The sequence below is a fragment of the Corythoichthys intestinalis genome, chromosome 2 (assembly GCF_030265065.1).
Source record: "Corythoichthys intestinalis isolate RoL2023-P3 chromosome 2, ASM3026506v1, whole genome shotgun sequence".
NCBI lineage: Eukaryota > Metazoa > Chordata > Actinopteri > Syngnathiformes > Syngnathidae > Corythoichthys > Corythoichthys intestinalis.
In genome coordinates this window covers 56,568,283-56,593,585 of record NC_080396.1, presented here as the reverse complement: position 1 = coordinate 56,593,585, position 25,303 = coordinate 56,568,283, and the positions used below count along the sequence as shown (strand labels likewise).

The 25,303-nt window shown below is 38.8% G+C and overlaps 1 protein-coding gene across 1 annotated transcript; it reads right to left on the bottom strand.

The window, feature by feature from the left end:
• Positions 1-345: 345 nt before the first annotated feature.
• LOC130910264 (DNA (cytosine-5)-methyltransferase 3C-like) lies at positions 346-24,053 on the bottom strand. Its single transcript, XM_057827401.1, has 18 exons — positions 23,925-24,053; positions 19,689-19,854; positions 18,788-18,856; positions 18,543-18,644; positions 17,450-17,524; positions 16,822-17,340; positions 14,188-14,232; positions 13,969-14,048; positions 13,435-13,547; positions 13,179-13,362; positions 12,770-12,854; positions 7,969-8,114; positions 7,343-7,433; positions 7,103-7,251; positions 6,947-7,032; positions 4,306-4,375; positions 2,721-2,842; positions 346-2,348 (listed from the first exon to the last, which is right to left on the bottom strand). Exons 1-18 carry the CDS (start codon positions 23,925-23,927, stop codon positions 2,153-2,155), a joined length of 2,301 nt encoding a protein of 766 aa, XP_057683384.1. The 5' UTR covers positions 23,928-24,053; the 3' UTR covers positions 346-2,152.
• Positions 24,054-25,303: the final 1,250 nt, after the last annotated feature.

Below are 25,303 nucleotides of genomic sequence, written 5' to 3'. Positions count from 1 at the left end.
TGTTTTTTATATTCGGAAGTCCCTTGTCAATAACAATTAGCAAATTCTACAGGCCTTCAATTCTGCACCAAGAAAGCGGGTACAAGAGTGTGTGTGTGTGTGTGTGGTGTATCTCAACTTACAGTTCATGTTTAAACCATACTATTTCCAGCAGATTTGCTGCCCAGGAAGAAAGTACCCAAGAGATGCTGGTTTAGTATCTTTAACATACTATTTCCAGCAGATTTGCTGCACAGGAAGAAAGTACCCAAGAGATGCTGGTTTAGTACCTTTATTTGTTTATTTCAAGCATAAAATCAACAGGCAACTCATGAAAAATACATGTTTTTAAACTAGGAAAAAAAACTCAACAACAAACGTATTTTACTTATATTTCAGGCTTTTTCACTTATTTTGACTTTTTGGGGATCGTATTAGCCTGCACTCAGTTCTTACAGGATTGTTCTTGACACATGGGACAAAAACAACAGCATCTTTTTTTTTTTGTAAATTACCCACGCAACCGCTCTCATAAAATATTCCAGTTAGACATTTACATAACACAATTTGTATTACAAACCAGTTAATGGGATTTGCACAAGATTTGGGTAAATTAATAAACTATATACAGTATAATGTATAAAACAAATGCTTATAGATCTTTCTTTTAACAAAAGAAACTAAAACCCCTTTTTGTTTATATATAAATATATATTTTAGCAGCTAGATAGTACAATGGTTAGTGGCACTTGATTTGTACGGGCGGTCAGGGTTTCATATCCCGGCCAGGAGCAACATCACCTTCCAGTGAGGGAACTACTATTACTTCAGTACATGAGAGAGCACAATACAAGGTAGAGAGAGAGATTGTCCCCCAAAAAGGACCAATCCCTTCCAACTACTGGCCAATATCCTGTCTCTGCTGGCCCAGAGAACAACAGGCCCTAAGTACAAGGGCCTTAGAGGCCAAGATCTACTATGGCAGATTACACCCAATGTGCAGGCTATGCAAAGATGCTCCGGAGACATCGTAGCAAGGTGTAAGATGCTAGCTGGATCAGTGTACATGGGAAGGCACAACCAAGTGGCTGGGATAGTACAGGAACATCTGTAACCAGTATAGAATAGAAGCGTTCAGATCCCAATGGGCCACACCACAGAGCGTGGCTGTAACAACAAGGTCAAAGTCAAGCTTCCAGACTAACAAAAAACTTCATGCTAACCAACTGGACATTGTAATGGTGGACAAAGAGCAGAAAACAGTGATGGTGATAGATGTGGCAATACCAGATGATTCCAACATCAGGAAGAAGGAAGACGATAAGGTGGAGGAGTACCAAGGGCTGAAAAAGCAGGTGAGGCTAACGTGGTTCCCGTGGTAGTGGGAGCACTTGAGGCAGTAAGCCCCAAACTGGGAGACTGGCTCCAAGATATCCCAGGAAAAACATCTGGAGCCTCAGTCCTAGGAACAGCTAAGATACTGCACAGAATCCTCAGAAAGTCAGGGCATTAGTTTGTTAAAAGAGTAAAATCTCACCAAGCTTAACAGAAGGTGGGTGACACAAGTGATTTAATGAAAATATACCCTCTGGATTGCTCCATCCAGTGTCCTGACCTCAACACAATTGTGATGCTTTGTGATGCTGATTTGAAACAAGTTGTAAAGAAATGGTTCAATATTCCTCCTAAAGATCGTGCAGATCTGCTCTCTGGAAAATGTTTTGGTTTAGATTGCTGCTTTCAAAGGAATTGCTACTACTTATTATTTCAAAGGTTCAACACATTATTTCTAGACTGCATTGTGACATTTGCAAAACAAGCTGTCCTCAGTAAAACACTTGAATACATATTTTTTTAAGGTATTACAGTTCCCATTGTTGTGACTTTTGTGAAGATCACATCACATTTTATGAACTATTCATGTAGCAATTCGTTCCTTGCATTTCTCTGTGTATCTAAATATACTGTATATTTCTCTATAAAAACATTATTTTTCCCTGAGTTAAAAAATGTAAAATCACACAAAAAGCTGTTACGCTGTTCTATTAGGCCTACTATATCTTCAAGTTCCTGTTGAAAAAAGTATTTTAAAAGACTTTAGCGACTACAACCAATGTTATCCTATTAAAAAAAAAAAAAAAACATAAATCTCTTTCTAGCTGAGCTTGTGCACCTACAGAGGAGTGTTTGAGGCAGCAGCCGGGCAGGACATGCTGACAGTGGGGAGCTCCTCGCAGGCAAAATAGTCTTTGAGAGGGGCGAAGAGGTGCCGAATGACGGGAATGCTCCACGCCTTGCCCAGAACCTTCTGCCTTTGCTGACGGTTCATGTTCCTCACATCTGTGTAATGTTTCGGAAAGCCAAAGATCCTGATGAGGGATCACAAGGGACAGAAAACTTTACTGAGAATGTCACCTGCAAACATTCGCCACATCAGAAAAATGATGTTGACTATAGTTGTGATAAAAATAAAGTTCTTTGTTTCCTACAAAAACTTGTGATTCATGTGTGGTTATTTTTCTCATGACAAAACGTTAAAACTTTTAGGACTGGATTTGATTGGTGGAATTAATTCTTACGTCAATACTATTATGAGACAAAGCTAGTGAATGAGTTATATTTACAAAATCAACAATAGATATATTTTGAAGTTGAGAGAAATTATATTGTATATATGTGCAGTTCTTGTGTGTGCACTGTCCATGTGATCTGCTGTTTGTATTTCTATTGAGAGTTTTTACTTTTCAAGTTCCGTGATCCAGAGGTTGTCTTCTTTTCCCCGGTGAAGGACTGGAAGTAGCGAGACATTTTTGCCCTGCTTCAGTGAGTTTGGGTTTGTGGTTATGGTTCTCACTTTAGTGACCTGAAAGGGAACACAAAAACAACAGCTATGTTAAATTTACAGTTTAGCTAACCAGTGGTTTGTCAAACAACTTCTTGACAGTTATACTATTACATCTAAAAAAGAAACAAAAACAATTAGATAATACAGATACACGTTGGGGACATTTGTTTTTTCATTTGAATTTTTAGAAAATTTTGTAAAACTAAATAAGGCAACTACATATTAATTCAGGTCTTTAGACTGTAAAGGATTGCATTTTGCCCTCACATCGGAGACGGTGGAATTTGTTCGTCTTCTACCTTTCTTTGTGTACTTATGCACGTGTGACCTGAAAATGTAGCAATTCTTTAAATCATTGTTATTAAAAAATGTTATCTACCCACTAACATTCACTCCAGGTGTCAGCTGATTTGCCGTTGTTTATGGAAGTAAACAGAAAGGAGTTCATTAACTGAAACGGTCTGGTTTTTGTCGGTCATTTGGAATTTTTGGGGGGTTTGCAAAGTGAGACAGCGAGCAACAAGTACTCCACTGCAAAAGGTTGTTGAAACCGAAGCAAGTAGCACAAATGAATTATTTCAACATCAAAACCTTGACGGATAGCAGCAAGTGTTGCTCTTTGCATATTATGTTAGGAAAAACTAAAACCAGACAACCTGAGCATAATTACGGTATTTCACAATGTTTTTAAATCGACAAGAAGTCTAGTCACATGTTTTGTTAAAATGAAAGGTTGCAAAATGTTGTAAAATGGCTTCTTAGTGTTTGGAATACTTTAATTGTCATTTTCCTTCGTACTGAGGGGAAAAATACATTAAAATTCGACATTTCTTTTTAGAGTGTTTAAGAAGGTGTCAGGGAGGTTGTTTTAAGGCCATTATTGTATAGCTCTTTTGTGATTGTCTAATGTGCAAAATGACGTGAGTCTTGGTCCGATTGGGCAAACTTCCTCCTTCAGTAAACATATAACCAAGGTAAACATGACTAGCAGAGTTTATTCTCTTCCCAGTAAACCTTTGAAAATTAAAATGTGTCCAAGTTGCTACATGTGGAGACAGTAATGGAAACCGTCAGCATATTTCATTTTTGGTATGTGTGACTCCATATTATCAGGAATGAAGTTATTTGATAGAATAAAATGTTAATATTTTCAATGCAAGTGGACTTACAGTGTGTGTCCCTAAATAAAATTTTAGGTTAGGGCCAACTTTGCTCGAAAGAAAAGAAAAGAAAGTCTGGAGCAAATGCAAAGTGTTAGAGGATAATTTAATAGACTTGCCTCACTTTTGCAACAGTAGCATTGACTTGTTATGATTAACTGCATTTCTTCCACATACATTATCGAGACTTGTTTTGCACTTCCACCCACCCCTATACAATGTTTTCAACAATCTCTTGGCTTTCTAACATGATGGACAAGAAATTGATTGAAACAACAAAGCAGTTTGCGTGGCAAGCACCATACTTGAGAAGTTACTAACCCTGGCTTCCCTGCCGAGCTCCAAACAGTCCTGCAGACTCAACTTGTCACTCTGGGAAGCTGTGATGGGCCTGGGATACAAAGGATCATTTATGCAGTCAAATGAAAATGAAAAGAAACATCTAAAATTGAATGACACCCTTTCAAGGGTACCAGGCTTTTAGATGCCTTCTTCCACGTTGTTTTGTAATGTCCACATCCCAACCCCCCCCCCCCCCAAAAAAAACAATTGTGTACCTAAAATCACTAAGTTATGTTGTGTTGTAATATCAGACGTACTAATAGGAGAGGACTCATTTCTAATCACACATACAGTATTTGTGTGTGTATATAACAAAAAAACTCTTCCTTCACCCTTCCCCCATCTCCCCCAGGTAGGGTGGGTGGCTGTTCATCTCAAGCTCGAGTCCTCTAACAGTGGCCTGGGAGCTTGAGGTCCTGTGCCGTGTCTTTGCTGTTCCTAGGACTTGCGCTCTTCTGGACGGAGATGTCTGATGTTTCTCCAGGTATCTGCTGGAGCCACTTCTCTAGTGTGGGGGACACGGCCCCCAGTGCTCCGATGACCACGGGCACCAATGTTGCTTTCACCTTCCAGGCTCTCTCCTACTCTTCCCTGAGCCCTTTGTATTTCTTTATTTTTTTGTGTTCCTTTTTTCATGATATAGCCATCATTGGGGACATCGATCACAACAGCTTTCCTCTGCTGCTTATCCATGATCACCATCTTATCAGTCCTTATCCTGGAGTCCCACAGGATCTTAGCTCTCTCATTTTCCACCATCTTGGGCGGCGTTACTCATCACGATTTACGGGTGTCCAGTCCATACTAGGCCTGCACAATTTGTCATTTGAACATCGCCATCACTATATGCGCAATAGTCACATTGCAGGACGTCTAATTGTTTTTTTGTATTATTTTTTTAACATGTAAACTTTTGTTTAACTTCATAAAGGCAGCAAGTGTTAACCCTTTTTGTTAACCCTATTTTGTCCGACGCCTTTGATGTTGCCTTTATATTTCAAAGAAAAAACTGTTCATAATGGTCTGGTTGAGTCACTTCTTTCAGGACACCATAATATTCATGTCCAAAGTGTTGTTTTCTGCAACGACCAATTATAATCAACATTTTGGACTCAAAAAGACAAAAAAATCCCCAAAACTTGTCAAATTTGTAATATTGATGTCCCATTGACAACCAAACATGCTCGACGAACTGTTTTGAAGCTTGATATTTATTCAACTTGTTAGGATAAACATTCAACAGAAAAAATAAGACTGTTTTATATTTGATAATTCAACAGAAACAGCATGTTTGGTGATAGGCGTTTTGGCCTTTACACATACTATGGTCAAAACAGGTTATATAAAGTAAACCAACAGTGCAAAATAGTGGAGAAAAAAAATATAAATATCTCAAAGATACTTTATAAAAAGTATATACATACAATCAAGCTTCTCGAACACACACATCCATACACAAATTGAAAAGATTGATAGTGGGGGGAAAAAATCGAATATAACATTGAAAAAAAGTCTTTCAAAAATATTGACAATAAACTACTTCAGTTCAATTTTTTTAGGCATGCCACTTAGTTCCCCCTGGAACAAGACAAAGGGTTACGTTATACAATACATCACACAGCCCACTCTTCCGCCGTTTGCGCTGTCAGATCAGCTCTTCTCAACTCTTCCCAACTCTCCGAGTCATCCGAAGAAAACGACGAAAAATGTGGTCCATCCTCTTCCTCGAGTTGATGAAATAATGCATCAGCTTGCGCAAAATTTAGTTTTTGATTAATTCTGCACGTTTGTTCGCAAATTGCTCGCTCAATCCAACCGGCCGTCGCTCGCTACCTCGCCTACCTCTCCTTAGGTGGCGCCTCGCCCGGCAATTTATTAAAAATGTTCACATTACGTCCGTCTTTTGTGACTTCACAATGGCTCCTGGGATATGTAGTTTTTCGTGGTGCTTTCGGTTTTGAAAAAGGGATAAGAAAAAATGGAAATATGGCAATATATATGCGATCCGTGCAGTGATTTAATGTTTATTTATGAGCGCAATAAAACAATAAAACTCAAAAGATTTTATATCCCGTTTTACTTGCTCGATTGACTTCAACTTCCGCACTTAACAACGAAACAAACCACCGGCACGTGGGTGACGTAATTACAACGTGACGAAGCTTCAAAGATGACATGCGCACTGGACGCGTCCCACGACTTTTTAGTGTTAAGATCCTGGATCCTTTTTATATACAGCAAGCAACATATTATATAAATTAGTGATGTCCCCGATCCGATCACGTGATCGGAAGTCGGGCTGACCGCGTCATTTTTCAGAGGATTGGAATCGGGTGAAAAGGATCGGCTTTTTTAATTAAAAAAATATATATTTATGTTTTTCTGCTTCATGCTCATACAGCCCCTCATATTACAATATAAAGGAAAATCCGTTATGTAAAATCCAAGTTTTTTTTAGAAGTCTTAGAAGTAAAAGAATAGAAAAGATTAGAGCTGTATTTTTTTCCAAGAGTATGGTTTGTTTCTTTTACACTTCAAGATTTAAGAGAATTATTTTGGGTGAGAAAACAAGTTTATGAATATATTTCTCCCACCCTATTACGTGAGTCATGTGAGTCACCTGCTCATTCCTGGGATGTTCCCCCAGAAGTATCGCGCTCTGTGGGCGGGGCTCACTTTGACGGCATCCACCAGAACTGGGTTGCACTGTCAATAAAGAAAATATGAGTAAGCTAACATAGGGGCAAAAGAACGGATGACTGGGGCGAAGACGAACCTCGAGGAAGCGGCATATGTTAACTTTGTCGTGTATGTTCATGAAGACAACGTTTTCAAACAGCCAGAAGAATGGCCGGTGATCTTCCTCTCTGGGTTTGAGCAACTGTAGAATGCGGTAGAAGTCGAAGAAGAGCCTGCCTGAACCCTCTGAGAAAAGAAGAGTACACAGTTAAGACATCAATGATCTTGTTCATCATCACAATAAACAATGGGTCACAGCAGCCAACAAATCACAGACCGTAGAGTCCTTTTCTGATAGGATTAACAATGGACAGGTCATTGCAGGGGCTTCCACCAATAAGTAGGTCAAAAGGACCCCACTCCTCCACCTACAAGGCAAAACAGGGAATTTAGATATAATTGCTTTTATTATTGCCCGTTTCAGACATACAATGAACTCCAGCTATGTCCCTGTATTTAAACAGGTAGCCCTAATGTCTGAAAGCAATTTCCAGTACATATCTGAAAGTGTCCTACGCGGGTAATTCCTGGCACATAACCCAATGCCTGAAAGCTTCGACACGGTTAAATCCCGGATGGCATTACACAGGAACTTAGCCGGATAAAAGTCTGGACGGGGCTTCATATATACCGTTGTCGACCTACAATGTGACTAGTTTCCAGAACCGGGGACTATTCTTGTAGTTAATCACATTTACTTCTTTGTAAAGTATATAGTACATTAGTACATTTAATGCGGTTTGCTTAGTATGATGGAGTATTCAGTTTTGTCTGTAGGCTGCCATATAATGATAAATAAACAATTTCTCAAAAAAAAAAAAAAAAAAATAGCATGAATGCATGTATGCTTGCGTGTATGTGCGTGTGTAGCGGCGGTGCATGCATGCATGCATGTGCTCGTACTAGTTCCTTGGTGATGCAGCGAGTGTCGCCAACATGGATTATCTTCCCATCGTGGTTGATGACCCCTACTGCGATGGAATCCTCACAAATCTCAGAGGCGATGTACCTTTGGATTTTAAAGCCAAGGTCCTTCAGTACTTGGTATCCTGCAACAGAGCGGCCACTTGATAGGTAACTAAAGGAGCTAAAAACTCAGTGGATGGTAAAACATTTATACTTAGTCTGAAGTTTAAATGGTTTGAATTGCCCGGTACAGTCTGGCGACTAGGGGTGTGACAAAATATCGAAATGGTGATATATCGTGATACTTTGTATCCCAAAAGGTTATCGATATGCTCCTGTCAAGAATCGATATATCGTTTTAAAAGGTGTCAATTAAAAAAAAAAAAAAAAAAAAGGCTGCCATTGACGGTGCTCGATTACCCAATCCATTTAGACTGGGAACGTTCGTTCATTCAAAACCAGAGCATTCACAGTCATTCGGTCCGATTTTCGTGGCATTTACAGGTCACTTGCTTTTCGTTTTAGGGCATTTACAGGTCATTTCCTGTTGAGTTTGAGTCACTGCCTATTCATTTGGGTGATTCCCAGGTCACTTCCTGTTCTGTAATGCTAAATAAACAGCAAGTGACCCATAAAATACCCCAAAATCAACAGGAAGTAACTGAAAATCAACAAGTAAATTACCTTAAATGGCCCAAAATTACTCATTGCCTGACATTGGCTGCCACTGACGACCATAGATGTTCAATCCGTTTGAAGTGGGAGGGATGGCAGCGAATGACGTTCATTCGCTGCACCCTCCCAGTTCAAATGGATTGGACGTCTACTAGTGATAAACTCATTCCAATTCACAGCAGAAGCTTGTTTTTCTGTTTATTAGTGTTTTTGTAGAATATCCTAGAATGATTTCCTGACCAATGTATCGAAAATTGTTGCATCGCTATATCGTCAGATCATCGTTATCGTGAGCTTTGTATCGCAAATCGTATCGTATCGTGAGGTACCAAGAGGTTCCCACTCCTACTGGCGACCGTACCGGGAAATTTCCAGGGCGGAGCAAGCCACAGCAAAGAGACAGCAGAGTGGACGAATCATTGATGGGTGGACATGACGCTGATAAAGCGACAAGAAACTAGCGCGAGCGGAGAATGGAGAAGTTTATTCAACATGGATAGTGCGAGACAGACTGTTGTCAATGACTTGTGTCGATGTGTTTTTGGTAATTTAAAACTGATTTTACGGCGTATTGGAACATATTTTCAGCTCTCCCGTTCGTCATCTGTATTGTTGAGACGACTTGCGACCCGCAAGAGTGACGTTGGTCGTTAAGAACACGTCACGTAAATAATCGAATCTGATTGGACTGATGATTTCGTTCGCCTCGAGAGGCCATTTAGGAGCTGGGTCCCAGACTATTCTCACAGTGTTTGAAGAATACAGTATATAGTCTGGCGCTTTCTGGCGGTGCCAGGCAACTGTTTGCTTATTTAAAACATGTCCAGAAAAGCAGAGGAGATGGTGCTAATGTGCCTATAGAGGGCGCAACATGTTAACATTTTAAAACCAATGTTTCAAAATGTGAGCTTGTCAACAGGGAATTTATTATTATTGTTGTGTATCGTCATGTTTTCTCCTTTTTTATCGTAAGTATGCAAAGTTATTACTGTAAATGAAAATGGATGTAATGACGAAAAGTAGAATTGAAAAAAACATTTCTGTTAAGAGAAATAAATAAATACTGTTGAAAATAAAAAACAATAAAGACCTGAGACTGTATTATGTGTTCACAATAATACCGCCCAACCCATCATTTGCAACTCAAAATCAAAACATGAATAAATTAAAAAAATATATAAAATTAGATTATATTGTTTTATTTTATGTGAATCATGAACCTGACCCATATCCACTCTAAAAACTAATTTAATCCGAGAAGGAAAAAAAATCCAAATAAATAAAAGAAAACTACACTATAATGAAAAAGAAAACCACATTATAATGAAAAATCCAAAAATAATACAATCTTTGTAGCCAACACCTGTTGTTTACGCATGAAATACTGTATATATACACTATAATGAAAAATGATAATGAAGTACCGTAATTTTCGCACTATAAGGCGCACCTGACTATAAGCCACCACCCACCAAATTTGGCACGAAAACGACATTTGTTCATAGATAAGCCGCTCTGGACTATAAGCCGCTGCTGTCCTCACTGTATTATGGGATATTTACACCAAGAGACATTAACCGGTAACACTTTATTCGACAGCAACATCATACGACTGTCATAAGACCAAATGAACCACCATGAAGCTTTGAATCAATTGGCTGCAAAGCTTCAGTGCTTCAAAAAGCTTCATTTGGTCATCACTGCTCCCTTGGGGGAGACAGTCAATCTCGGCTGCCACCTGCTGTCAACACTGTTCATCCATCCAACATGCCCCTTAGCATGCATTGCAGAGCTACAGATGTTAAGAACAATCAAAATTCATGTTCTGTGCTAATTATTTCTTCAATTACTGTTCCGCCTGTTTCATTCATAGGTTGTTATGGTATTTGGTAACACTTGATTTGACAGTTGCACCATTAGACAATCATAATTATGATATTACACTGTCATGAGCATTAATGAATGCTTATAAAAGATGTCATTTAGTAGCAAATTATCTCACTTTTCAATGGATGTAAAAATCCAACCTGGACATAAATGGAGTTAGTGACATAATTTACTGAACGACACTTAATGACATCTCTCATGACAGTCTTATGACGCTGCTGTTAAATAAAGTGTTACCTAGTAACCCAAACAAATCAACAAATAAGCCGCACTGGACTATAAGATGCAGGATTCAAAATGAAGAAAGAATTGGTGGCTTATAGTCCAAAAATTACGGTACATAAGTTCACACCTAATATCCAAATGTGTTAAACCTGTTACTGTAACATACAGTGGTATGAAAAAGTATATGAACCTTTTGGAATTTCTCACATTTCTACATAAAATCACCATCAAATGTTATCTGATCTTTCTCAAAATCACACAGATGTAAAAACAGTTTCTGCTTTAACTAAAACCACCTAAATATTTATAGATTCTCATATTTTAATGAGGACAGCATGCAAACAATGACAGAAGGGGGAAAAATAAGTAAGTGAACCCTCTGCCTAAGGAGACCGAAAGAGCAATTGAAACCAATTTTTACCAAACAATTTAAGTCAGGTGTGCGCCCAATCACTGATGAGTGGTTTAAAGCTGCCCTGCCCACTATGAAACACACACCTGGTAAGAATTGTCTCGATGAGAAGCACTGTCTGATGTGCATCATGGCACGGTCAAAAGAGCTGTCTGAAGACCTGCGATCAACGATTGTCTATTTGCCTTGAAAGGTGGAAAAGCGCTATATAAGTATAACACCGTTTACCGTTGTATAAAGCTGGGAAAGGATACCAAACCATCTCTAAAAGTCTGGATGTTCATCAATCGGCAGTCAGAGAAGTTGTCTACAAATGGAGAGAGTTTGGCACTGTGGCCATCCACCAAAGACGACGCCAATATTTTAGCGCAGAATACTCAGAGAGGTAAAAAAGATTCCTCAAGTGTCTGCTAAAGACTTACAGAAATCACTGGCACAGTCCAATATTTCTGTGCACACATCAACTATATGTAAAACTATTGCCAAGAATGGTGTTCATGTTCTACGGAGGAAGCCACTGCTGTCTAAAAAAAACATTGTTGCTCGTTTAATGTTCGCAAAAAGGCACTAGAACATGCCACATAGGTTTTGGCAAAATATTTTGTAGACTGATGAAACCAAAGTTGAATTGTTTGGGAGTACCACACAACGTCATGTGTGGAGGAAAAAATGGAACGGCTCACCAACATCAACACCTCATCCCCACCTTGAAGCATGGTGGAGGGAGCATCCTGATTTGGGACTTTTTTCATGCCTCAAGGCCTGGACAACTTGTAATCATTCATGGAAGAATGAATTCAAAAGTTTATAAGGATGTTTTGCAGTTATCTGTCAGACAGTTTAAGCTCAAGGAGGATGGATGCTGTAACAAGACAATGACCAAAACACAGAAGTAAAAAAAACTTCAGAATGGTTTCAGAAGAACAAAATATACATTCTGGAGTGGCCAATTCAAAGTCCAGACTTGAACCCTATTGAGATGCTGTGGCATGACCTAAAGACAGCGATTCATGCCAGAAATCCCAGGAATCTGACTGAACTACAGCAGTTTTGTAGAGAAGAATGTTCCAAGATTAGTCCTGATCGATGTGCCAGAGTGATCTGGAGCTACAGGGAGCGTCTGGTTGAAGGTATTGCTGCCAAAGTGGGGGCCACAAAATATTAAACACTTACTTACTTTCCCGCTTCTGTCATTGCTTGCATACTATCCTCATTAAAATATGAAAACCAATAAATGTTTGGGTGGTTTTAGTTAAAGTATACACTGTTTTTTCATTTGTGTGATTTTGACTAAGATCAGATCACATTTGATGGTGATTACATGCAGAACTGTGAGAAATTCCAAAAGGTTCAGATACCTTTTCATACCACTGTACACTATCCACTTCTGATATTAACTTGTTCATGCCTGTTACAGAAACATGTTCAAAACTGACACTGAAACACATAGAGTACACACCTGATCATAAAACGTCTGATGTTGAAAGAAGCTCACAAATGTTATTGAAATATATTCAAACCTGATATTAAAACATACTAACATCGGATATCACCTAGCTCAAGACCACTATTACAACATGAGTGTGTGTGTGAGCTGACCTGTTGCAATGCCGTCAAAAAGTGAGAGAACTCGGATAGGTCTTCGTAGATTAGTGGGGATGGATGGGTAAACACGGTGAGGCTCCTACAGAGGAAGATCAGAAATAATGAAAGCATTTAATCTTGCTTTATCTCGCACTCACATGCATACATATTCATTAATCCATTCGTCTTCCGTCCCTCTTATCCGAGGGTCGTGAGGGTGCTTTAGCCTATCCCAGCTAACAATGGGCAGCAGACAGGGTACACCCAGAATTGTTTGCCAGCCATTTGCAAGGCCATGACAACAGTATGCACATGTGAAGATACTTTATGAACACTGAGGAAAAGACTTTTGAGTGAAAATTGCATTAAAACTATATAGTAGAAGGCGACAAAAGGGCCAAAACGATGTCAAGTGAAGACTCACAAACTCCATTCCACTGTTGTTCGCAAAATACTGCTGTACACGAATGCTCCAGTCCTCTCTGGGGATGAGAGCGCGGTGGTCTTGGTGGTCTTGACACAGGTAGCAGATCCACGGGTCCAGATCCTTGAGCGAGTCAAAAGTCCCGTGGCCTGCCAGGATGTTGAGACAGTCATTACAGTAGGACCTAGGGAGAAGAGATAAAATGTTGAAGGGGAAATGATCTTGAATGGCAGTGAAAGTTGAACAGTACTCGGACCTGCAGCAGCCGTCATTTCCACATAGGATGACCTCTAGGCCGTAGCAGCAGATGGTGCAGTAGGACTGATAGCCGTCTTCATCATAGCGATACAAGGTCTCTGTGAAGTTGTCCTGCAACAAAGCATGGTGGACTTCGATCATTTCATTTGGATGAAATCACAAGATTATTTCAGGCTTTGAATCCAAGGGTTAAAATGTCAGTTCAGGCCCTCCTGTGCTCCTGAGTCTACATCGTGGTCTACATGTGCTCTGTCATTGGCTGGTGACTCATCCACTATGTGTGTATACTGTATGTGCCCTGTAGTCAGTGGTCTCAATCCTGCTTCGGGTAGCAGTTTGGAAAAATAATGTAGAAAGTGACTTAATTTTTTATTTTTAAAAATGTTGTGTGTCTCGCGTGCCTGACGACCTTCAAGTATGAAATGATGTTATCTGGCGAATATTAATGCACATACAGTAACTGTAACAACCACTCCTAAACTGTGTTTTCCAGTCCATTATTTGGCAACTAGGCTAGTTAAGGCTTTCTTACTTTGCATTTTAAGCAGAGACCTCCTTTGAAGAGAGGGTGGAAAATCTCCACCTCGTCACTCCCGCAACACAAACAGAAGCCTGCGAATGCAATGATTAATGTCACATTACCACACAGCACAAACTAGGACATCTGATTCGACTTTGCTGAAATTAAAACGTGTGCATGTAAAGTACTGATCGGATTTCAGTGAAGAATTTCTTGACAGAACACACAAACCTTCAATGTCCAGTTTCCCATTCATAATCCTCTCAATAGTCTCCTCTGCACACAGAGACACATTAGGTTACTAGCAACATGAACATCAGATGACAAAAGAGGTTAGGCTACATTGCTGAAGTTACAGTACAAAATATCATCAAAAGACTCCATATTTTTTTATTGCCTTTTTGTGTTTTTAATTAAATTTAGTAAAATCAAATAAAATAACTACTTCGAAACATGTTTTTAATCACGACCCCATCAAGCCCAACCCTACTGTCTAATTCCCTTTTTCTTTTTCTGCTTCTCTATCTATGCTATAAATGTTTTGTAAAGACCAGAACTCAGATAACGCAAAAGAAGATGGATGAATAATTACCTTTTGTATTTTATCACCTACAGTGGGGCAAATAAGTATTTAGTCAACCACCAATTGTGCAAGTTTTCCTACTTGAAAAGATTAGAGAGGCCTGCAATTGTCAACATGGGTAAACCTCAACCATGAGAGACAGAATGTGGAAAAAGAACCGAAAATCACATTGTTTGATTTTTAAAGAATTTATTTCCAAATTGGAGTGGAAAATAAGTATTTGGTCATCTACAAACAAGCAAGATTTCTGGCTGTCAAAGAGGTCTAACTTCTTCTAACGAGGTCTAACGAGGCTCCACTCGTTACCTGTATTAATAGCACCTGTTTTAACTCACTATTGGTATAAAAGACACCTGTCCACAAACTCAGTCAGCCACACTCCAAACTCCTTTGGTAGAAACACAGGTTCCCGTGTCTGGAGGAGACAGAATACTGAATTGCATCCGAAGAACACCATACCCACTGTGAAGCATGGGGGGGGAAACATCATGCTTTGGGGCTGTTTTTCTGCAAAGGGACCAGGACGACTGATTTGTGAAAAGGAAAGAATGAATGGGGCCATGTAGCGAGAGATCGTGAATGAAAATCTCCTTCCATCAGCAAAGGCATTGAAGATGAGACGTGGCTGGGTCTTTCAGCATGACAATGATCCCAAACACACAGCCAGGGCAACAAAGGAGTGGCTTCGTAAGAAGTATTTCAAGGTCCTGGAGTGGCCTGACCAGTCTCCAGATCTCAACCCCATAGAAAATCTGTGGAGGGAGTTGAAAGTCCGTGTTGCCCAACGACAGCGCCAAAACATCACTGCTCTGGAGGAGATCTGCATGGAGGAATGGGCCAAAATACCAGCAACAGTGTATGAAAAGCTTGTGAAGAGTTACAGAAAACGTTTGGCCTCCGTTATTGCCAACAAAGGGTACATAACAAAGTATTGAGATGAACTTTTGGTATTGACCAAATAATTATTTTCCACCATGATTTGCAAATAAATTATTTAAAAATCAAACAACGTGATTTTCAGTTTTTTTTTCACATTCTGTCTCTTATGGTTGAGGTTTACCCATGTTGACAATTACAGGCCTCTAATATTTTCAAGTAGGGGAACTTGCACAATTAGTGGTTGACTAAATACTTATTAGCCCCACTGTATTTATATTCTATTAATATTTTTTAAATTGTTTTTTTCATTAAATTTCGTTTCGTACTTTTTGTAAATATATTTAATCTAGAAAAAGAAAAACAAATATACAGGCTTTACTTGGTTCAGAAAACAAACAATTTCGCAAGCGATCTCCAATGGTGTATTTCTATGTTGAATTTACCATTATGTGTTTTTAATAGATAAATATTTGGTTGATTTTTACCCAAAAATATTTATGTTAAAACATATTTATTTAATCAAAAAAAAGGAAAAATGTTAAAATAAAACAAAAAATGTATATATGTATTTTTTTCAAATTTAAATTGACCGGGCACTATTTAAGTAGGACCCATGAATTTGTGGATATGCTTTTTTTTTTTTTTAATGTCTTTGAATTTAGATTTTTTTTTTTTTTTTTAAATGTTTATTGTATTTTAAAAAATGCTTTGGGTTAAAACAACATTTTCATTCCCTATTATTCACAGATTTCCGCTATTCAAGGTCCCTAAACGTGGTGAAAACCAGGGGACCCATTATATGTGTGAATAAGTGGCTTTCCATTGACACAGTTAGTTTTCTTTTCGTAAGCAGAATCATCTTTCATGGCCAACTAAGTACAGTATGTTAGAAGGACAGCAGGAATTTCTCTCCTGTAATAAGAGAATCTATGACAAAAAGCACATTTAAGACAATGCGCAAGTACAGATAGTTAATTAGTAATGCACTGTGATTTTTGGACTGCTAGGCACGCCTGACTATAAGCCGCACCCACCAAATTCTACAAGATAATCACATTTGTTCATATATAAGCCACACTGGAGTATAAACCACAGGTATCCACATTGTACGTATTATAGAATAGTTACGTCAAAAGACATGCAGCTCATTAACTTGCAAAAATCTAAATGCAAGTCGCCATGAACTATGAGCCACAGGGTTCAAAGCGGGGGGGGGGGGGGGGGGGGGGGGGGGAACTATCGTCTGAAAATTATTGTAATAGATTAATAGAAGTATAAGAATTCATGTGAAAGCTGTTTTAAATATTGTGAAACCTACGTAAAAACAGCACATTGCACAACTTCTGTATGTAGAAATAACAATGTTTGGCTATGCTCTGTACTTTGAGTAAGAAACAACTTACTTCGGCGTGCCTGGTCTGGCTGTGTGTAGATGGCGCTGCACGGGGTGACTTTGTTGTATCCCCTGGTGATGGACTTCCTCTTTTGCAGATCAGGTGTTTGGTTGCCATCTGATCCAAGGCCACATGAAATGCTCCCTCCCTTGGACCTCCTCCGCTCACCTTTGCCTTTCTCATGGTCGTATTTCTCCTCTTGCTTACAATATACCGCTTCAGTTTTGTTGTATCCCTTGGTGATGGACTTCCTCTTTTGCAGATCAGGTGTTTGGTTGCCATCTGATCCAAGGCCACATGAAATGCTCCCTCCCTTGGACCTCCTCCGCTCACCTTTGCCTTTCTCATGGTCATATTTCTCCTCTTGCTTACAATATACCGCTTCAGTTTTGAATCCTTTCTTCGGGCCGCGTTTCTTGCGTTTCCGTTTGGCTGTGCTCTGCAAGGCTTCCGACCGTTCGCTTGAGGAGATGTGACTCGCTCTCTTTATAAGTTTCTTTTTTTGTCGAATGTTTGATGCGGTCCCACCTTCATGAAAAGCAACATGATATCATCTGTTAAAACTGACTAGCCTGTTGACCCTGCAAAAGTGGCTTGTCATTTGTGTGTCGAACTGTGTACGAGGACTGTGACTCACAGTTCTGAAGTTCCGGGCCTGAATCTTGGCTTGAGTCTTCCCGTTTATAGTTTGTGTGCTTGGTAGTCCAGTTTCCTGCCATATTCCCAAAACATGTCAGATAAATTGAAGATTGAAAACTGTCCATAGCCGCAAATTTTAGTATGAATGCCATATTTCTATACCAGTTCTGTGATCGAGCCTCCATCCTCCACCCAGCTTGCTCCCATAGTATGGGTAATTACTTTAAAAAATTGATAGATTTATGTACTTTTAACTATAATCAGCGTGGTAGTGAGTGGTAAGCACTTACACCTCAGAGTTCAGAGGTTCAGGGCTTGAATCTACAATACACATTACAATTGCATCGAAGCAGTTGATAATTCTTTCTTAATTTATACTATCACAGTTTTGTTTAGGGAATTACAGTGACCATTTAGTATTGTTTGAAACTGTGAGGATTAACTAGAAATAATCCAATAGAGAGACGCCCTGAAATTTGGAGGGGGTTTATTTACAATCCAGAATTTTCACCAAGCAAACATGATGTGAGGTTTCAGGTCTACAAAAATGACCAACAAAAATAGCTTGAAAAAGGGCACTCTTAGCATTTCAATGCAAATTGTCTGGGAAAACCGATAAAATGACATAAAACGTAATGAAAATAATTCAAATAAAATAATGCACAGCCAGCTTTAATAAAATTGTTTGTAACCAGTAAGAAGTCTTTGACTAGTAAATTGCTGATGTACGATTGATGTAGTTTACAGTAGATTTGTTTTTTTAAACAATTATATCCCATCTAAAATGTCAAATAGATATGTTCAATGAAAAACTGTGAAATTGGCGTCACTGTGATGCAACCTTGAGACCGAAGTTTGTACGAGTATTGCTACTTACCCGTTATAAGTTTTTAATGAGCACAGCAGGAAATTTTAAATTGACTGTTGCTACGGAAGAACAAATTTCACTTCAGCATTATCTGGCAACCAAAGTCAAAGTGTTACCATCATGAACTTCCCGAATGGTGTGCCTTGATAAATTTTTTAGCAATTATCATGTGCCTATGCTCTTGAAGTCCATTGTAAACAATACAACAGTATACAGGTCATACCATTCTCACAAGCCATAGCACCGGAGGCGCTGACGTCATTTGCATCGTCACTGTCTATGACATATATGATCTCCGCCACAGGTTCATTTGCGGTTATGACATCTGCAAACAAAGACAAGAAAGCTGAAGTACCAAGTAGATATTGTAAATACCCAATTTTCTTAAGAATAAAACAATAACTATTACTATAGTATACTACTACTATACTATACTATACTATAACTATTGGATTTATGAGACCTTACTTTCAGATTTGAGACGATTGCCAATATGAATCTGTTCTGCTTCTGCTTCTTCTTCGACTTCGATCACATCTGACCATAAAAACAAAACAAAAAAAGACAAATAAACCAACCAACAAACAAACAAGAAAACATGATTAAAGATGTATCCCACCTCCCCCCAAAAACAACATTAATCCTGTGAGAAATGTCTTTGGAAAAGGCTTAATATTACAAGGTTAAGGTTGTATTTTTTTGACAACAGTAAGAGTTTAACTTTCCAATATTTAAGTCATTTTTCTAGGAAAGAAAAATCGGACATTAAAACCATATTGTATAAAGAATTAAATTCACAGTCTTATATCACTGTAGTCTTGTAATTTCTGGGGGAAAGGACGATTACGACAGGATTTTCTTCTTTAAAAAAAAAAAAGTCACTTTTATAAGCATAAAGTGACTTTTTTTCTAGAAAAAAAGTCCTCATATTCTGAGCTCAAAATGTGTTTTTAGGATAATGTCATACTCCTATGAGATTAAATATTTATTCTTTTGAAGGAAAAAAATATTTTACTGGTGATAGAAAGTACATAGATAACTAGATTTACATGAAGGTGAGTGAAAAGTTATCGAGATGTGGAGGTTGGAGCCATGCATGTGATTTGTTTCAGTATGTCTCAGTTTTGACAGGAATATCCTGATTGATTAACAAGTATATATGCTTGCACATGTAAGAATGATTCCAAATTTTGCAGAACAAAAACTAAATATTGACCTCAACCTGTGTAATGGCTGTATGTTAATGTACACATTGACTTTATTTCCTGAAAATATTTTTTTCCCCTAGTAGTGTAGTTATTTGTTCACATTCACGTGCGGCTCTGAAACGCCTTTGAATAGCGTCATTGCAAAAAAAAAAAAATCCCACCAGACGAATGGTCCGTGTAACCTGAGGAGTCGGAATCACATAAGACCCATGTAGATTCTTCAGGCTCTTTTTGTTCATTCTTGAGGGGCAGTTTATGTGCAGGAGATACCGTTCTAGTTGTTGCTTCTTCTTGACTGCCTGACAAAGCCCAGACATCTATGAAAACCTTCAAATTGGAGAAAGAAAAAAAAAAAAAGTCAAAAACAGACAAACACTGGCTACAGGGACCTGCTCCAGATTGAGCTCATTAGGATGAATCAGATTAAGAAAATAAAATACTTTGTCAAGAAAAAGGCAGTGACAGGCTTTTATGAATCAGCAGAGCTGTTTTCTTTACAGTAAGATACACAGACCACACACTATAGAGCTCTCAAAATTTGAAGTTAGCTCAGGCTGAGATTTTACCAGCTGCTACGGGGATTTGGTTGAGGTAAGGATGGAAATCTGACAAAAAAAGCATAAATGCATTTGAACAAAAAAAAAAAAGAAAAAAATGAAATTGGTTAAATCTAAATTTCACACAAATACACACGAGTTTATTTCTTGTATTGCATATGGACTGTTGTGTTTTTGCAATATTTTAAATATACCATTATCACTGACCCGAGAAAGAATAGTCTTTAGTTAGGTAAGGACTCACAGGGATCCATTAATAAACGCCCCCGACACGTTAGATCTGAATGATATTTTGTATAGGGGTTAAATTTCATAATCTACTTTCCATTGCAAACCATTTTATGATCAATCAACCATTAATGTGTGCATGACCACACTTATTTTGTTTCTGCTTTATACATTGCTTTTTTTCCCCCCATTCTGCACATTTTCAAAGAAAACTGAGCAGTCAATGAATTTTCTGATACTTTCTTTGAATATTGACTCAAATCTCTGTATGTATGTATGTATGTATGTATGTATGTATGTATGTATGTGTGTATGTATGTACAGTGGGGCTAATAAGTATTTATTCAACCACTAATTGTGCAAGTTCTCCCACTTGAAAATATTAGAGAGGCCTGTAACGTCAACATGGGTAAACCTCAACCATGAGAGACAGAATGTGGGAAAAAAAACAGAAAATCACATTGTTTGATTTTTAAATAATTTATTTGCAATCATGGTGGAAAATAAGTATTTGGTCAATACCAAAAGTTCATCTCAATACTTTTTTATGTACCCTTTGTTGGCAATAACGGAGGCCAAACATTTTCTGTAACTCTTCACAAGCTTTTCACACACTTTCACTGGTATTTTGGTCCATTCCTCCATGCAGATCTCCTCTAGAACAGTGACGTTTTGGGGCTGTCGTTGGTCAACACGGACTTTCAACTCCCTCCACAGATTTTCTATGGGGTTGAGATCTGGAGACTGGCTAGGCCACTCCAGGACCTTGAAATGCTTGTTATGAAGCCACTCCTTTGTTGCCCTGGCTGTGTGTTTGGAATCATTGTCATGCTGAAAGATCCAGCCACGTCTCATCTTCAATGCCCTTTCTGATGGAGGGAGATTTTCACTCAAAATCTCTCGATACATGGCCCCATTCATTCTTTCCTTTACACAGATCAGTCGTCCTGGTCCCTTTGCAGAAAAACAGCCCCAAAGCATGATGTTTCCACCCCCATGCTTCACAGTGGGTATGGTGTTCTTCGGCTGCAATTCAGTATTCTTTCTCCTCCAAACACGAGAACCCGTGTTTCTACCAAAAAGTTCTATTTTGGTTTCATTTGACCATAACACATTCTCCCAGTCCTCTTCTGGATCATCCAAAGGCTCTCTAGCAAACCGCAGACGGGCCTGGACGTGTACTTTCTTCAGCAGGGGGACACGTCTGGCAGTGCAGGATTTGTGTTCCTGGCGGCGCATTGTGTTACTGAGAGTAGCCTTTGTTACTGTGGTCCCAGCTCTCTGTAGGTCATTCACTTTTCATGGGATGACACTGACAAAATGACACTTTGACACAATGAAAAGTAGTCTGTGTGCAGCTTATATAATACAGTTAATTTATTTTCCCCTCAAAATATAGCCATTACTATCTAAACCCCTGGCAACTAAAATGAGTACACCCATTACAAACTTCGTACATCCCTAAATGTCCAAATTGCGTACTGCTTGTCATTTTCCCTCCAAAATGTCATGTGACTCGTTACAGGAGTGCTGTCAGCACTGCTGCAGAGATTGAAAAGGTGGGGGGGGGTCAGCCTGTTAGCGCTCAGGCCATACCCTGCACTCTACATCAAATTGGTGTGCATGACTGTCACACCAGGAGGAAGCCACTTCTGAAGACGGTACACAAGAAAGCCCGCAAACAGTTTGCTGAAGACATGTCAACAAAGCACATGGATTACTGGAACCATGTCCTATGGTCTGATGAGACGGGCGGGCTTTCTTGTGTACAGTCCTCAGAAGAGGCTTCCTCCTGGGGTGACAGTCATGCACACCAATTTGATGTAGAGTGTGGCGTATGGTCTGAGCACTAACAGGCTGACCCCCCACCTCTTCAATCTCTGCAGCAATGCTGACAGCACTCCTGTAAAGAGTCACGTGACATTTTGGAGGGAAAATGACAAGCAGTACTCAATTTGGACATTTAGGGATTACGTAGTGTCTACGGGGTGTACTCACTTTTGTTGCCAGGGGTTTAGATATTAATGGCTATATTTTGAGTTATTTTGAGGGGAAAATAAATGAACTATTATAGAAGCTGCACACAGACTACTTTTCATTGTGTCAAAGTGCCATTTTGTCAGTGTTGTCCCATGAAAAAATATACTTAAATATCTGCAGAAATCCGAGGGGTGTACTCACTTTTGTGATACACTGTACGTATGTATTTATATATGTACCGGTATGTATGTGTATTGAAATGTAAAGTATATAGATAGATTTATGTATATTACATTTTTGGATCGGAAGGAAATACCTTTACTTTTAACTTGTAAAGTAAATTTTACAGCAAGAACTTTTGTACTTTTACTTGATTACATTTTTCTCAGATACTTGTGTTTTTACTCAAGTAATTTTTGCACCTGTTGGCGAGCTGAACTTTTACTTTTACTTAAGTCATTTTTGCACCTGTAGGCTATCTGAACTTTTACTTAAGTGAGAACAAAGGTAAGTACTTCATCCATCACTGTGAAATGATGGTATTCATGCCCAGTGTGTAAATGACAGGGTGACAGCACAACCAAAACTTAATTCCTGCACGAACTTTCATGCTCAAAACCTTGTTTTAAACATTGGATGGAAGAGTTTCTTATCTGGTATAGATCTTCAAAGTTGGTCAGTAACAAATTAAAAAAAAAAAAAAAAAAAAAAAACAAGAAAAAAAAACTAATTTCAGTATTTCAAAAAAGTAATACTACTTTTGTAAACCCTGTGTGTGTGTGTGTGGGGGGGGGGGGGGTGTCGTGTGGGTGTGAGCGTTTATGTGGGAAATAGATGGGAAATATTGAAAGTTGGTACATTAATGTGTGTTCTTCGCGTGTGTGCTTTTTTTATTTTATTTTTTTTTTTTTTGTACAAAATGTTATAACCCTTTATTTTTCTGTACACGTATACTGTATATAAGATGACGACCGGAAGTGAGTTTTCTGACCAATCACAATCGCGCGGGTATCATTGCGACCAATAGAATCAATAAGATTTACGCTTCTTCGATAAACTGATCCACGGTCAGAATTTATTCACACTTGTATGGAGTGTAAAGTACGTCACCGGAACCCAGGTCAGATAGCCACTGATGTTGTCCACGCCGAAAAACACCAAGGCAAAAAGCACACTATTTGCAGAAAATAGAGTAAATGCTTGTAACGACATGCTTATAAATACGCGATTCGGATGGCAAACGTGGATAACCAACACAACAGATGCCTAAAAAGGCACGTGGTTCTCATGCAACTAAAATCGAATGTAAACAATCGATTGAAATAAGATGGTCAACAATGAGCGTTCTTCGCAGATTACGTAAAAACGCTAAACTAATGTAAAATATCGCTAGACACTTCTTGAAATGGCATCACACCCATCAATGTGAGCGTTTATCTTCAGTTATCCGTCGAAATAAATTCCAGCGTTTTTTCGGCAAAACAACTAAAAACTTAGCAGTATTGTGAAATATTTGCTTAAACACTTTTTTTTTTTTACTTTTACTGGTTTTATAGTGCGCTCCATACAATGTGGCTGGCGACATCCTCGAGTTCAAAAACTTATTAGGAAAATGCATTTTGTTGTGCTTACCATGGCTGCTTCTCTCCGCGTGGACTGGACATTTAAACCAGCACAATGCTGAGGGGCCTCGATACCTCCAATCCTTCCCACCTTCCCCCAAACAATAAACCCACCCCTCAACCCCAGTAGTCGTAAAAACTTCAGATTGTGCCACTTTCATTTTATCTATTAAAAATCTCCGCCTGACATGTTAGGAACATTTTAATCATTTCTATATTTGTTCAGGCCGAAATGTCCAAAAGTCGATATTGTTAACCAAAAGCTCGCGAAAATAATGCTCACTAGCAGCAGATAGCTTCGACGTAAATGCATGTTTACGTGCTAAAGATTTGCAAGAAAAAGAACGACAACCTTTTGGAATTGGTTAGATTTGGCCGGAAAATGTGATTTCATCTGAAGTGATTTTCCACAAGAAAAGACAAACGCTGTTCTCCCAAAACCAATGTTTTGTGTCGACACAAATACATCTGTTCGATCATTTTGCACTGAATTTAATATTTAAATGTCCACAAAGCCGGCTGGGATCGTGGATTAAAGGCAGGTTAGGTTTCATTCAAATAAGTTTGAAGACAAGTCATTTCATTCTGTTTAGCCACAGCACGCTCGTAAAAAACCTGGATTTCCGAGTATATTGGTCGTACAACGTGATCTGATCAGCCGAAACTATTTCCAAGGAACCATTTGTACGTTTTTTAATGGACATACAAAGTATATATTCACAGTTGATTGTATTAAAACTAAGTAGATTTATTGAGTGACAACTGATAAATTGATAAGCTGCTCAATGGTCAAAATGACTTTTAAACAGTGCTATAGGGACAGAAAACACCTAGTATTAACGACCTTGATGTGAAAGAAAGTTGCTCAAAGTATTTAATCGCACATTTCTCAGACCCCTGATAATGGAGAAAATATTGTTTAAGCACTTCACTTATGAGCCCAGCCATTTTGTGACATCAGTCATGCCCACCCTCTTTTGTACTGGAGTTAATGCAAAGGTTGCCCGGCAAAACAAAATGGTGGAATCAGATAGTTCCACTGACAAATCTTTTCTAAGTTGTTAGTTACAAGTACTTTGTGTTAATAAGCCAGGGTGGGCGTCAGACTTATCATTTCGAGCTAAGGTGAACACTGGAAAAAGATTTAACATTTTCATTGGGAAATGCACTGATTGTTTGTTAGTCTTCGCGATAAAACGAATACAGCAGGCACTGAAGATGGGAAGCACGTAAACGCTGCTTGACTTAAACACAGCCGTAATAAAGAAGCTTAAAAAAGGCACCCACGCTTTGTATAGGCTAATGTTAGCGATTAATCTGCTAGCCTTTCACTTTACTCTGTCACAGACTCACAGACAAGCACATCCGTTTCAACTGCTGGGCAGTGGA